The sequence below is a fragment of the Nicrophorus vespilloides genome, unplaced genomic scaffold, assembly GCF_001412225.1.
Source record: "Nicrophorus vespilloides isolate i.1.1-1 unplaced genomic scaffold, Nicve_v1.0, whole genome shotgun sequence".
NCBI classification, from domain to species: Eukaryota; Metazoa; Arthropoda; class Insecta; order Coleoptera; family Silphidae; genus Nicrophorus; species Nicrophorus vespilloides.
This window is the reverse complement of record NW_017098994.1, coordinates 6735-20265: the sequence shown is the minus strand read 5'-3', so window position 1 is coordinate 20265 and position 13531 is coordinate 6735. Positions and strand designations below refer to the sequence as shown.

General features: G+C 37.8%; 3 protein-coding genes across 4 annotated transcripts in view; 2 read left to right on the top strand and 1 right to left on the bottom strand.

The window, feature by feature from the left end:
• Positions 1–145: 145 nt before the first annotated feature.
• On the top strand, positions 146–851 carry LOC108563802 (28S ribosomal protein S34, mitochondrial). The gene is made up of 2 exons (XM_017922585.1): positions 146–383; positions 437–851. The coding sequence occupies exons 1-2, from the start codon at positions 192–194 to the stop codon at positions 809–811; spliced, it is 567 nt and encodes a 188-aa protein (XP_017778074.1). The 5' UTR covers positions 146–191; the 3' UTR covers positions 812–851.
• Positions 852–5172: 4321 nt separating this feature from the next.
• On the top strand, positions 5173–10138 carry LOC108563805 (the record flags this gene model as incomplete). The annotated part of the gene is given in 7 exon segments (XM_017922591.1): positions 5173–5658; positions 6137–6446; positions 6521–7017; positions 7078–7861; positions 8066–8942; positions 9011–9321; positions 9379–10138. Coding segments are annotated over 6 exon segments (3379 nt in total), but the record flags the coding sequence as incomplete, so codon positions are not given.
• Positions 10139–11674: 1536 nt separating this feature from the next.
• Positions 11675–13531, bottom strand: part of LOC108563809 (HIG1 domain family member 1A, mitochondrial) — a 2399-nt gene continuing 542 nt past the window's right edge. The window contains exons 2-3 of one of the 2 annotated variants that reach the window (XM_017922596.1): positions 12098–12196; positions 11675–12042 (exon numbers count right to left, since the gene is read on the bottom strand). In XM_017922596.1, the coding sequence (XP_017778085.1) occupies positions 11861–12042; positions 12098–12196 (281 nt within the window). In that variant the 3' untranslated portion in view covers positions 11675–11860. The remainder of the gene's footprint in view (positions 12043–12097; positions 12197–13531) is intronic. The other variant, XM_017922597.1, reaches the window with a different exon arrangement.

Below are 13531 nucleotides of genomic sequence, written 5' to 3'. Positions count from 1 at the left end.
TAATAGAATAATTTAATTAAAACACATTTTTTAATTATAGTTTTAATTATAATTGATATATTGAAACAGCGCCAAAACAGCTGAACTAAAAACTTTGAAGTGTTCCTGAGAGATGGCATGTAAGTGCATTTTTTTTAAAGTCTGCATGTGTCAAAAATTCTAACCTAACAATATTGCAGTCAATTTAAAAAATGCCATACAAATATATTGGAAGGAAAACGGACTTCAGAGGAAAAACCCTCTGGGAGATCCTGGGAAATCTGAAGAATTTCGGCGTGGGTCGCATAGTGACGAGGAGCATCCAAGAACGATACCCAGAACCATCTTTCATGAAAATCGTCAAAGTGGAAGCTCTTCCGAACCCTGCAGAAGCTGGTCCCGACGTAAGCCTCCTATTCTTTGCAATAACAACGGCACTAAATGTACTTGCTTGCAGAACCTGAGGAAGGTCAGAGTTTTTGTGGAGAAGACCTTCCGTGGTGTGAAGCAACCCAAATTGATTGCCCTAGAATCTACCAGTTACAAGGCCGATTACCAGCTCGTCCCTAAACGTGAGGAGGAAGCTTACCTGAAGCTGCAATCTGTCAGTGCTGCGGTGAGGGTGTTACCCAAGTACATGGCTTTGCCACCTTTGATGAGAGAGGTGGAAATGCAGGAGATGAATGCCAAAGGGAAGGAATTCGTTGAACCGAAAATCGAAGTTGTGTATAAGAAAAACAACAGCAATTACAAGATTTCTGAGGAGATGATCCTCGCCTACGGTTTGGGGAAACCAGTGACACCGAGTTTATACAAAGATGTAGAATTGTAAATTATATATAATAGTTATAGTTATTAGTCATGATTAAATTTTATAAATTGAAATGGTTTTGTTTACAATACTGAAGTGCATTCAAACATCTTCAATGTTCCCAAGACAATTAAATTGTTTGAATGTAAATTGCTGCGAAATTCATTATCAACGCGAACTAAATGTTACACCAACCGTGACTCGATGTACTTTTCTTTGCGAATAGCTTTTCATTTCGATTTCCTTCTCGTTTGCTTTCACTTGCATTTTACAATCATGACAACAATGTCTTGAGTAATGGTTGATTACGGTTAATTGTACACAATAATTAACGACTTTCAAAGTCCATTTGATCTCACAAAAATTTACAGTTTACGTTTCAACATATATTTTCATAAATATAATAGACACAATAGTGATTGAATATGGAGATGAAAGCTAAAACTGTAGGTGTTAAAATGTATCCTATTAAATAATTGCACTCTTACTAGTATTCTTGAAATCAGCTGTCAAAGTTAAAGACATGAATAACAAGTAGTGTCATTATATTTCAGCGTATATCTTGATTACTACAAAAGGCATAGTAATAAATGAATTTGGAACTGAAAGTTAAAACTATAGAGAATAATATGCAAGCTCACAAATATTCGTGCTACTACTAGTTTCCTTACAATCGATTGTCAAAGTTGTTTCAATAAGCATAGACAAAACTGTGTCTTTAAATTTCAGCGTATATCTCGATTAATACTATTGTCCCAATAGTCATTTAATATGGATATGAAAGTTGAAACTATAGAGAATAATATGCACGCTCACAAATATTCGTGCTACTTCTAGTTTTCTTACAATCTATTATCAAAGTTGTTTCAATAAGCATAGAAAAAAAAAACAGTGTCTTTGAATTAAGCGTATATCTCGGTTAATACGATTGTCACAATAGTTATTTAATATGGACATTAAAGTTAAAACTATAGAGAATAATATGTATGCTCACAAATATTCGTGCTACTACTAGTTTCCTCACAATCGATTGTCAAATTTGTTTCAATAAGCATAGAAAAAAAAAACAGTGTCTTTGAATTAAGCGTATATCTCTGTTAATACGATTGTCACAATAGTCATTTAATATGGACATGAAAGTTAAAACTATAGAGAATAATGTACATGATCAATTATATTCATGTTGTTGCTAGTTTTCTTGTAATTCGCTTTCAAAAATGATAAATTTGCATATTAATAATATGTAATTTATACTCGTGGAAATCCGTCGAAAAGCATATAGAGAGACTGAGGATCAAAGGCGCCATCAACGCCCATTCATTGTTACGGTTCTTTTACGTTCTTCTCCGCACTTTAAACTTCGTTTTATTTCTGTTTTTTTTTTATAATGCGACGGAAACTTTCTCCCGGATCCTCCGAAACGGCTCGAGGATTCAGTTTATTTACCTCACCCCACCTCAGGAACTGCGCTCGACCGGATTGCGTAACCCCAAACACAACGTGAATTCTCGTCCGAATCCATCGACGGATGGACAATGGACGGATTATCGCACCTGATCGATTGCCAATCGATTGAATAAACCGAAACGCAATCACAAAATGTAATGAATTGTGCGTAATCGAAAATTTCTATTCCCAATGTCAGCTCGTATGATTCAATATGTGGAATTATGCAAAAGCACTTTTTGGCAACGTTTTCAATGAAAAATGAACATAATTTCTTTATCTAAATAATTATTAATGTTTGATTACATGTTTCAACTGGAAGGAATATGTTTTGAATGATGCAAACTCGATTTTTTTTGTAGATTTTGCAAGGTTTTTCAATATACGAAAACTTCGTAAAAATCGATTGAAATATCTAAAAATCAACTTTGCTCTTCCATTGAAATTTGTTACTGTTGAATAACCAACTCAATGCGTCAATTGTTTATGTCACCGGCATTGTGTCGGTCTCGTAAAATTAAATAATAGTGTTCTATTATATCAGCAGTGTTAATTTATTTCGTACGCATTGCGCGGCGCACGTAACGCTCGGAACGCGTTACCAATTTTTTTTCCTTTACGCTTCGATTGCGTAACGCCTTGGTGGGATACGAGCGCGATGGTAAAAAAGGCTCTTGTGAAAGATGGAAAAAAAGGGAAAGTGAATCGGGAATCCCTAACAGGATCCGGAATGAATCACTTGGGTGGAATCAACGACCTCTCCGTTGCAACACAACAAAGCGTGCTCTAAGAAATGAAGAGTTAAATAACTTTAGAGTAATTGAAGATTCAGAGGAATATGTAGAAGATTATGGTTCTTGGAACCATATGAAAGTTTTCAAACGATTCTCACGAATAATTTGATTGATTGTTAATTTTTTTGTTGGCAGTTATCGTATTAGATAATAGTTTATTGATGAGCACATCTGAAATGCTCATATTTTGCAGATAAAGCTAAGATAATTGAAAGTGTTGGATTTATTTAAATCTCATAGAGATTAGTCCGAAAGAAAGATATTAGATCATTGCTGAATGAAACCAGATTCGTATTTTCAAATGTAAATTTCGCGAACTTTCACTTTCTTCGGTGACATCATCGTCGCCGTTTGTTGTTCTTTCTTCTGTCGATGTTTAATTACAATCGCAATTAGCGTGCATTATGTATGTATGTTTCTTTTTTAGACAGAAAACGCTATATCCAATACACATGTCGACACACATTTAGCATTTGAGAATAGAGATACAAACTCATTCAGGGTTCGGAGTTCTTTGAAAATTCGTTTGAAAATTTCCAAATTTCGCAAGAGAGACAGCCTTCGGCGCGACAAATCGAGACGTCGTTGCGATTGTTGCGTAACGCGTAATAACAATGATTCACGGAATACCCAGGTATTCCCTGCTTCGAAAGACGTGCAAGAAAAAAAAACATAATAATTGGGACAAATTAGTTTTGAGTTATAGCGCTAAGGTCAATCCGTATTAAGATTTGGTTATGATAATAAATAAACTTACAATATTACTTGATTTTGCCATAAACATAAAATATGTTTTAATATTAAAAAGAATCATAATTAATGCGGTTTTTTCTTTGCTAAAGTGAGTGAAGGGAAACTAATTAATTAAAATGCACGTTTGAATGATGAAGTTTTTCGTGTGTTCTCGATGAGAGAGAAAGAGAGGAAAAGATCGCTAAAATTTAATGGTAATCCGTTTCGATGGGTGAAAGCATTTACGTTTTCTTTCGCTCCCATGGTATTTCAATGGTGAATCATTTCAGGTGAGAGAAAGAAAAAATTTCTCTTCAGCAACAATAGCGCGCAATTCCGATATTCACCGAGATTGGAGTTAAAACAATTGTTTAATTTTTTTTTTGGGAAAAAGAAAGAACTTATGATAAATTAGTTTTTGGCCAATTATCGTCGTGGGTGTAAAGAAGTGAAACTGTCTCATTGTTTCCACCCACTTTGATACATTCATTCGGAAGCCGCCGATTTTTATCTGCAATAATTACGTGTATTTCTGGTACAATTTGTTTGTAGCGTAAAAGAAAGTGAATGAGAAATAAACAATATAATTAGAAATGATTTCTGTTTAACAAACATGTCATTTCGAAGGCAACAACTGCGAATCATAGAAATTGGCTGTAATCGAGAAAATGCTTTCTTCTGCTGTCAACAATGAAATTGACTCTACTGGAATAAATTGCTATAGTAATAAGTTATAACAACAATCAAGTTTACTCGATTAGATTGAATTTAAATAGTGACAAGAAAATATGAAATTTTCTATCATTTTTCTCAGCGGTCGGCAAATTTATTAGCCAAATCTGCTTGTTTAGTAAACTTTTATTACACTAAAGTAGTACACTAAATAAAACTAAATTTCATACTTAATAAATATTTATTAATGCGAACAATGTGGAAAGTTTGAGTAAGTTAGGTTTGTATGTTGTTGCGCCTCCGTGGATAATTGTGCCAGAGCCGCACTTAAGGAGCCACATGCTGCTCTGGAGCCGCACTTTGCCGACCACTGATCTATGTAATCAAGATACAAAACAATAATTTAATGATTGTTAATGAAATTTATAAGAAAAATGTTCTAATTTATAAGGTTTTAATCAAAAACGAGTCAAAATTTAGTTCAAATTTATATGATAATGAAAACAATCTTTCTTTTCTCTATTGGAATCTTTGGATAATGTTTGTTAGGTTTTATAGTGAATATATACAATCAATTTAGTTACATACATTTTCTTAAAGTAATTTATGTATAATGTACAAAATACAAGAAGTCTTCATACATAGTTTAATTGAAGTATTGAGTCCATGAAAAGAATACAAATTTCCAACAAATAAATAATATAATTGTAGTCCTGAAATTCTGAATGTAATCATTTTAGAAGAGACTTTAGATATAGTATTTTATGTCACCTAAAAACACTAGTAAATCTTAAAGTGTTTTCGCTTTCGATAAATTGAATTCATGAATATTCTTGAATGAAAAACGTACAAAAGAACGAAGAGTTGTAGGAACGATGACGTTCATGGTGTTGCGCAAAGGTTGGATCCTGTTTGTTTCCAGGAACTGGATGTCTGCAATCAACCCCCAACACTGTCGACGAAGAAGTCTAAAGAGTATATAAGCTGGAGACAGCCAATCGTCGAGCATAGAAAGTGAAACAGTGTTCTCTCTGCCCACTCTTTGGGAGCTCGACCGAAAATCCTCCAAAGTCGTGGACAAACAATACCCAGTCCACTCTCTCACCACATTACATTATATATATAAACGAAGACCTAGTGAACGAATCAGTTTTTAAGTGCACTCTCGACAGCAAACACTGGATTTAATTTAAGCGACAAGAAGCTACCTATACACCCTAAAAGGTTTGTAAAAAAAACTCTTTAATTTATTAAACAACAATTTCAATTTCAATTGATGATTATTAAAAAGGGCTTGAGTGTGCTGTATGGCATTGACCTGCAGGACCCTGACCGTATGTCGGAGAAAGTGTTGTCTTCGCTCAGCGCCGAACGCAAACAAAAAGATGTTATTATGAAGAAAGCACTTTCACTTCTCGCTCGAGGCTACCAACTAATTGAAAAAACCAATGCATATTCTTCATATTATCAAATTGGATTACGCAATAAAAAAATATTGTTATTATTAACATTGATGGCGTAATAGAACTAACAAAAAAAATGTGTAGATGTAAAAAAAGAAATGCCAAGATATTAGATCATCATTTCTACGAAGAAAGTTTTTTTTTTATTTTACGAAAGTGAAACTGTTGACACCCACCTGTCGCGAATTTCTCCTGAATCCTACGCGTAAACTGTATACTTTAATTTTCTTTTTCTCCAGGATGGGATTGTTGGTGAAAACTGCCTTGATGGCAGCCCTCTTGGTTGCGATTTGCAACGCCGAAGGCTCCTGGTCCTGGAACAAGGACAACGATCATACCGAGACGACTGTCGAAGATCAAGAGGCCAAAGCAACCGATGTTGATGAAATCGTCGATACCATTTTGACATCGGGACGGCAAGGAAGGAATCTCAAAGGATACGATGAGATTTACAGCGATCCCAGTTTCCAGGAGATCCTGCAGAAAGGGGATGACTCTGATGCCAGGAATTTGATCAAGGATAAATTGTGCAGCTTGGGTTTGATGCAGGTTTGTTACAATTATGATGATTTAATATTTTTGGGATTGCTAAATGATTTTGTTGTTGTTTTTGTAAATTTCAGTGCGATGATGTCGAAGGCAAACGTCCTACTTATATTTCTCCTGAGGATTTGGTTTACGCTCAACCCGTTGACATCAAACCGATCGGTCGTCCAATTCCTTCTATTCCAGTGAAAGGACCGCTTCCATCCAGAGCGTTCTATGGTCCACCGAAACCGATGCCTTTCCCACCGAAAGGTCCTCATCACGGACCACCACGTCGTTACGGACCTCCACCACCGAACAAACCCTTCTACGGTCCACCCCATATTTCGAAACCTTTAGGTCCGATCTTCGATAAACCGCCGGCGCCCGAATTCGACGTCCCACCGTACGAGTTCCAGCAAAGTAGCGCCATCTCCAGCGGCGGTTCTTCCTATTTCCACAACAAACAGGAAATCATCAAGCATCCGGTTCAGACGGAAAAGGAAGGAGTTCAGCAACACGTTCATCATCATTTCCATCATAACGCCGACGCCGACGGTTCCATCAAGCAGCCCACTGTGATCGTCAACAATCCGGTACCAATTCCCGTCGGCTCGTTCAAACCGAGCGAACAAATCTTGAGCGGCGGATTCGNCTTCTGCTGGCAGTTACGGCGGACAATCGATCGCTAATTACGGCTCATCCACCGGTTTAGGAACCTTCGGCTCCGTTAAACCCGTCGTGGAGAACTCGGGACCTCAACAGTTCGGTTCTTCCTTGTTCAGCGGCTCTTCCGGATCCTCCGGAGCTTCTTCTCCAGTCTACGCCGGATCCCAACTGGGATCTTCCGGTCAATTCGGTTCTACCGGTAGCTCCTCTTTATACGGTGGATCTTCATCGTCTTCGTTATATGGATCGCAATTCGGAGCATCGAACTCTGCAGGATTGAACTCTGGAGCAGGATCTTTCTCCTCGTACGGAACCGGCAACAACTTCGGAAGCACCGTAGGTTCGTACGGTAACTCCGACTTTTACAAGAAGGAACTCAACGTAAACAGCGGACTTCAATCCAATTCGTTGTCGGGATATGGAGAGAAATATCAAGGTTTGGAATCCGCCAGGGCGGAAAATTACGATTGCGTCTGTGTGCCGTTCAACCAATGCCCAGCGCAAGACGTCATCGGACGCAAAGACGACTTGTTCTTGGCCTTAGACCCGAGGAACTTGAAGAGCGACATCGAAGCCGAAGAAGAGAGAGTTTTGACCGATGGCAACGGAAACATGACCGTTGTCTCCGTTTCCAAATCGACCGGTTTGAATGTTACCGCCATCGAGGACAAGAAAGATGAACCGAAGAAGATTTCCAAGAGGGAAGCCACGGATTCCGCCAAGAAGGACGATACCACTAAGGCCGAAGCTGTAAGTACAAACACCCACACGTCGAAAAGACAGAAATAATCACCTGACTAGAGACTGAGACCCACTAAATACAAGACATGGCTTGAGTGTTGTTTAACGAAATTAACGCATCAATAACGACCCTATTTACAAATGGGTTCTGGGGCCTAAACATGAACTCCGAAGGTTCCAATTTTCTTTTGGTAAATCTTGCGTCTGTTTCGTTATCTTTTGCAGCGTCAAAGCCAGTACAATAATAACAAGAACATAAAACCGACGTTTGGAGTGTCGTTCGGATTGCCGAATCAAGGCGGCCAATACGCCGGATATCCGATAAACCCGGTCAACCCCGACAATCCCCTTGTCAATCCTTACGGCAGCGGCGGAAACGGCATCAATTTGGGCTTAGTTTCCGTCAATCCTCTCGTTTCCGTGCAATTGACCAAAGACGATTACGGCGAAAAAGTCGTCAAGCCTTTCGTCAATCTCCACGTAACACCCAACAATTTCCTCTTGCACAAAGTTGCCGATTTCTTCACCTACAAAACCCATTCGCTGCTGAACAACAACCACCAGCATTACCATCAGCACACTTACAAACCTCACTATCCACATTACCATGAACCCATTCACCATGGCCCCATCCATTCATCTGGACCTTACTTAGAGAGTCCACCACCACATTTTGAGAAACCCTATTTAGAAGAACCTCATTTCGAAAAACCCTATTTCGATAAACCTCATTTCGAGAAACCGTACTTTGATAAACCTTACTTAGAGCAACCCTACATTCAGAAACCCTATTTCGATAAACCCTATTACGATAAACCGTTAGATCAGCCGTTCTACGAAGACTACAGCAGCTACGGCGGCGCTGATTATTTCGGCCGCTCCTCACCAAACGTAACATTCGAGAACAACGCTCTGCAAAACTACGCGAACAATTATCAAACTTACGACTCTTACGGATATCCGACGCAAGGCTACGACGACGGCTTTAGCAAACGCGGTGGAAAATCTTTGCATGCTCCGAACACTGTTAAATTCCCCAATTCCCGAAGAAAACGTGACCTGACTGACAAAATAGAGAAGGTAAAAATGTCTCGAGACTTGACTCGCGAAGTTGCTGATCGTTTTTAAACTGATTCTTTTTTCTTTTGCTTCAACATTTCGGTTTTTCTTCTCCGCAGCGCCAATTCTACGGAAACGGATTCCCGCAACGTCCTCCGCCCGGCTCCTGCGGTCCAAGACACGTCTGCTGCAAGAAACCATTGAGGCCTCAGATTCCGAACATCCCGAACAAGCAATGCGGCATCAGACATTCTCAAGGAATTAACGGAAGGATCAAGAATCCGGTCTACGTGGACGGTGACAGTGAGTTTGGAGAATACCCATGGCAAGTGGCCATCCTCAAGAAGGATCCCAAGGAAAGCGTTTACGTCTGCGGCGGTACCTTGATCGATCCCTACCACATCATCACGGCCGCTCATTGCATCAAAACGTAAGCTTAATTAATAGAAAGCAATCATCGATGTTTTAACTTTGTGTTTTGGTTTAGCTACACGCCTTTCGATCTTCGCGTGAGATTGGGCGAATGGGACGTGAACCACGACGTGGAGTTCTTCCCGTACATCGAAAGGGACATCACCAACGTCAACATCCATCCCGAGTTCTACGCCGGTACTCTGTACAACGATTTGGCGGTCATCCGCATGGATAAACCTGTCGATTTCAACAAATATCCTCACATCAGCCCAGCCTGCTTGCCGAGCCCACAGGAAGACTACACCGGAACCCGTTGCTGGACGACCGGATGGGGCAAAGACGCTTTCGGCGATTTCGGAAAGTACCAGAACATTCTCAAAGAAGTCGACGTACCAATAGTTGGACACGGCGAATGCGAGCAGAGGATGAAGCACACCCGACTGGGATACGACTTCAAGTTGCATCCAGGTTTCGTGTGCGCCGGCGGCGAAGAAGGCAAAGATGCCTGCAAAGGTGACGGAGGTGGTCCGATGGTCTGCGAACGCGGAGGTTCTTGGCAGGTGGTGGGTGTCGTCAGCTGGGGCATCGGATGCGGCCAGCAGGGCGTTCCCGGCGTCTACGTCAAGGTCAGCCACTACCTGGACTGGATCAAGCAGATCACACAGAGATTCTAAATATCTACAAGCTTTAATTAAATTATTTATTTATTTAGAATTTACGTTTAAGCGAACAAAACAAACAAAAAAAAGAACACTTTCAGACATGTAACGCCTGAAAGATACGAGTAATGCGTGTACGCATCTATTCCAAGTACAGATCTTTTTTATTTTAATTGTAACATAGTATCTCTCTCTTTTTTATATAGTTGTAATTGTATAATAAATTATATATTTTTTAAATCCAAGTCAACTGTGTTCTCAATTAATCTGACATGTCGCACGAGTACAATTCGTTATACGGCGAAGAGGAATTCATCCCGGAAGAAGAACATGTTTACTATGGAGACGAGGAAGAGCAAACTAACAGATATGAGGAGTCGAGCTCTGCTGAATCGAAGACGCGATCGTCCGAACAACCGACGATTTGGGAGACGTTGCTCAAGGAATTCAACAGCGAACGAGATGAAATCGTTAAATATCGCAGCAGCAAAGAGAACGTTTGCGAAGTTGAAGACCGTAACTGACTTTATCCATGCTCGATTAATATCAATGATTATACAATTGCAGCCCCGATGATACGGTACATGGAAAGCAGACTTCTCTACTTATTGAAAGGAATCTTGGAAGAAATGTTCGATAAAGCCATAGAAACTGAAAGTTTAAAAGTAACTATAAAAATTATCTACAACTTTCACCAAATGCAATAAATGTTTTGAATTTATCAAGCATCAAAAGAGTCCTTTCAATGGACTTGATTACATCGCTGAGCTGCTTTGGAACTACAATCCGTTGTATCCAGAACGCAGGGCGGAGAATCTCTTCATACATGACATGGATTGGGTGAAAGACATTCTCAAAGAACGGTGAATCCAAAAAATATAATAGTATAAAATCTGTTAATAATTTTAAGTTAGTCCTAGACCGTATTTCCCGCTCTCTTGGATCTTCACCAAAGAAATTGCGGCTACGAAGATTCAAGCATACTTCAGAGGGTATCTAGTAAGGGAACGCGACGACGTTCAAGAGATGAGACAATTCTGGAAGGTTTTTCATCTAATTGAAATTTGTTTTTTGGTTTGCTCTCTTATTGATATCATTTCAGGCATTTAAACGAGAATCGCTGACTTTGAAGAAGTCCGTTGCCACATTTAGCAAATCTATGCAGATTCCTGGCAACAACGTTGATCCATCTTAATATATTACCCATGAGTTAGGTAATTTGTTTCTCATTGTCTTAGGATTATTAAATTACTTAAATAATTAAGTTTCAGATATATTTTACTTGCAAATTAATTAATTGGTAAATATATTTAGGTTGTTCTTTCTTCATTTAATTAAGTACTTTTGAATTGAATGATATAACGGTTATAGTTATATAAATATATTATTTAGAAATAAGATTTTTATTATAGGCAACTTAATGTGCAAATCGCAACTGCACACTAAAATTTGCAACAATTTCCTAGGACGTTGTAATAAAAAATGTTGTAATACTTGAATTATTGCCAACAAATGTTTATTTCGTCAAATAATCAGGTACATTCATCCTTTCTTCTGGGTAAAATAAGATTGGCATCAAATGTGTGTTTTTATTAGAAAAATAATCATTGCTAATATTACTTATATACTTTGTTTAAAACAAAATATAACTTCACAAATAACCGTACAATGTATGTATATATTTAGTTAATATAGATTTAATTTTCATAATTTAAACAAAAACAAAAAGAAGTAAATGTAAAAAGGTTTAAATAAATATATTTGCGGAATACTTGGCCATGAAGTGACGATGCGAATATCACAAAATTATCCTAGGATCCACACAGATACAAAACGACGTTTGCTTTTTCAATAAATTATGCTACATTCGTGTTATTATTTATTTTGTTGTTGTTGTTACTTCTTCTTGAGAACGTACTCGTTGATCATGCTGTAAGCCAGACCAACAGTCAAAGCTCCAACAGCCAAACCTTGAGCTCCGACACGCAACTGCATGAGGAAGACGCTCGGACTCATGTTGCCTCTCTTGTTGAACTTGTAAGCACCGAAGCCGACGGCACCGACGCAAAGAGCGATCGCTAAAAAAAGAGAACTGAAACTCTTTTCTTCATCGTTGTCTTCTTGTATATTTACCGACTGGAAAAATAGGCGTCTCCTTGGACTTCCTCGCCAACTTTTCCGACTGGGACTCCTCGTGATAGTCGAAGATCTTTTGGTCACCCATACCGGCCGCTGTAAAAATAAACCCAGTTGTAAATAAACAGCCTTGGCAAACCAACAAACGTACACACACACGTACTGTTACAAAAGAGGCTCAAATTCAATACAATACAAAAACATCAATCAACTATATCGATACTGTTTATCTAATCCGCTAAAATGAGTTATTCGCTCACTACAAAATACCTAATGTTCACTTCCAAACACTTCAGGATATCAATTATTGTCTATTCCAAACAAGAATTACCAACAACTTGGTGCAGTGCAACTGCTTATGAAGATACCAACAATTATGTAATGAAATACAAGTTTATCTCTACACGCAAATGCGGTGTTCGTATCAAACACAATGAGCAAACGTTTATCTTGAAATATTACTTGTTAATCCTAATCTATGAAACCCAATAATCGCGATACAAATTCTATTAAAAAATGGAAAGAAACAATACGTTATTTGCGTTACTCATCAACGAGAAATCGATACATATCTTTGTCAAGAAATACTATATTTAGATCTGAAAGCTTTCCATTTCATCGTAAAAACATCTTTATTATCCTAGATTTATGAATGTTCAGAACAATAATTTGAATCAAAGAAGTCTTCATTACTTGATCAACACATTTCGATAATTAAAATGAACAAATTTGACTAATAACACATGAATATTGCAAGTAACAAATTGTTATTTTTTTTAACACCTACAGGAAATTTCAATGTCATGTGTAAATTTTCATTAGCAATGATTAAATGTAAGTTTATTTTACGTTTTTTATCTAAAAATAACTGAAATTTTCTGAGAACGCCCAGAATATTGATTATTCATGTAAAGTAAACATATGAATTATTTCATTGCAACGAATCATCCAATTCATGGAAATTTCACAGCACACTTTCACATATCAATCAATGCATCTAGTACACTCAAGTCATGTAAAACTCAATTGTCAATCCTTGAAAAAATCAAATTTTGTGATGCTATTTTTAATGAGCTTATGATGCGTTCGTTAAATTAACGTAAGTGAGTGAAATCTGCGATCAATTAGGTTGAAATGATTCATACTTCAGTGGAAATACACTTGCGTAATGAATGAAAAAAAACAAAAGTATCAAACAAATTGAATAATCATTTGTTATTATTGTTTTTGGCACTTCCCATCTAGTCACGCTACTAGATCCTAATAATCATTTGCAAATTGTTATATAATAGCATAGCATAGCACGTTTTTTTTATATATAATTTTTGACCCTGGTCGAATCTTCTGGAGGGTTACAGTTAACTGCGTACGTCGAAGGCAACAATTGTAAATGACCTAAATTGTTTTAAATTGAAACTATTCTCAGATCTA

Bases quoted from the DNA above. Each gene is read 5' to 3' on its own strand.
- LOC108563802 (XM_017922585.1), top strand. From the start codon at position 192: ATGCCATACAAATATATTGGAAGGAAAACGGACTTCAGAGGAAAAACC. The intron at 384-436 runs GTAAGCCTCCTA...ACTTGCTTGCAG, and splicing joins CTGCAGAAGCTGGTCCCGAC to AACCTGAGGAAGGTCAGAGT.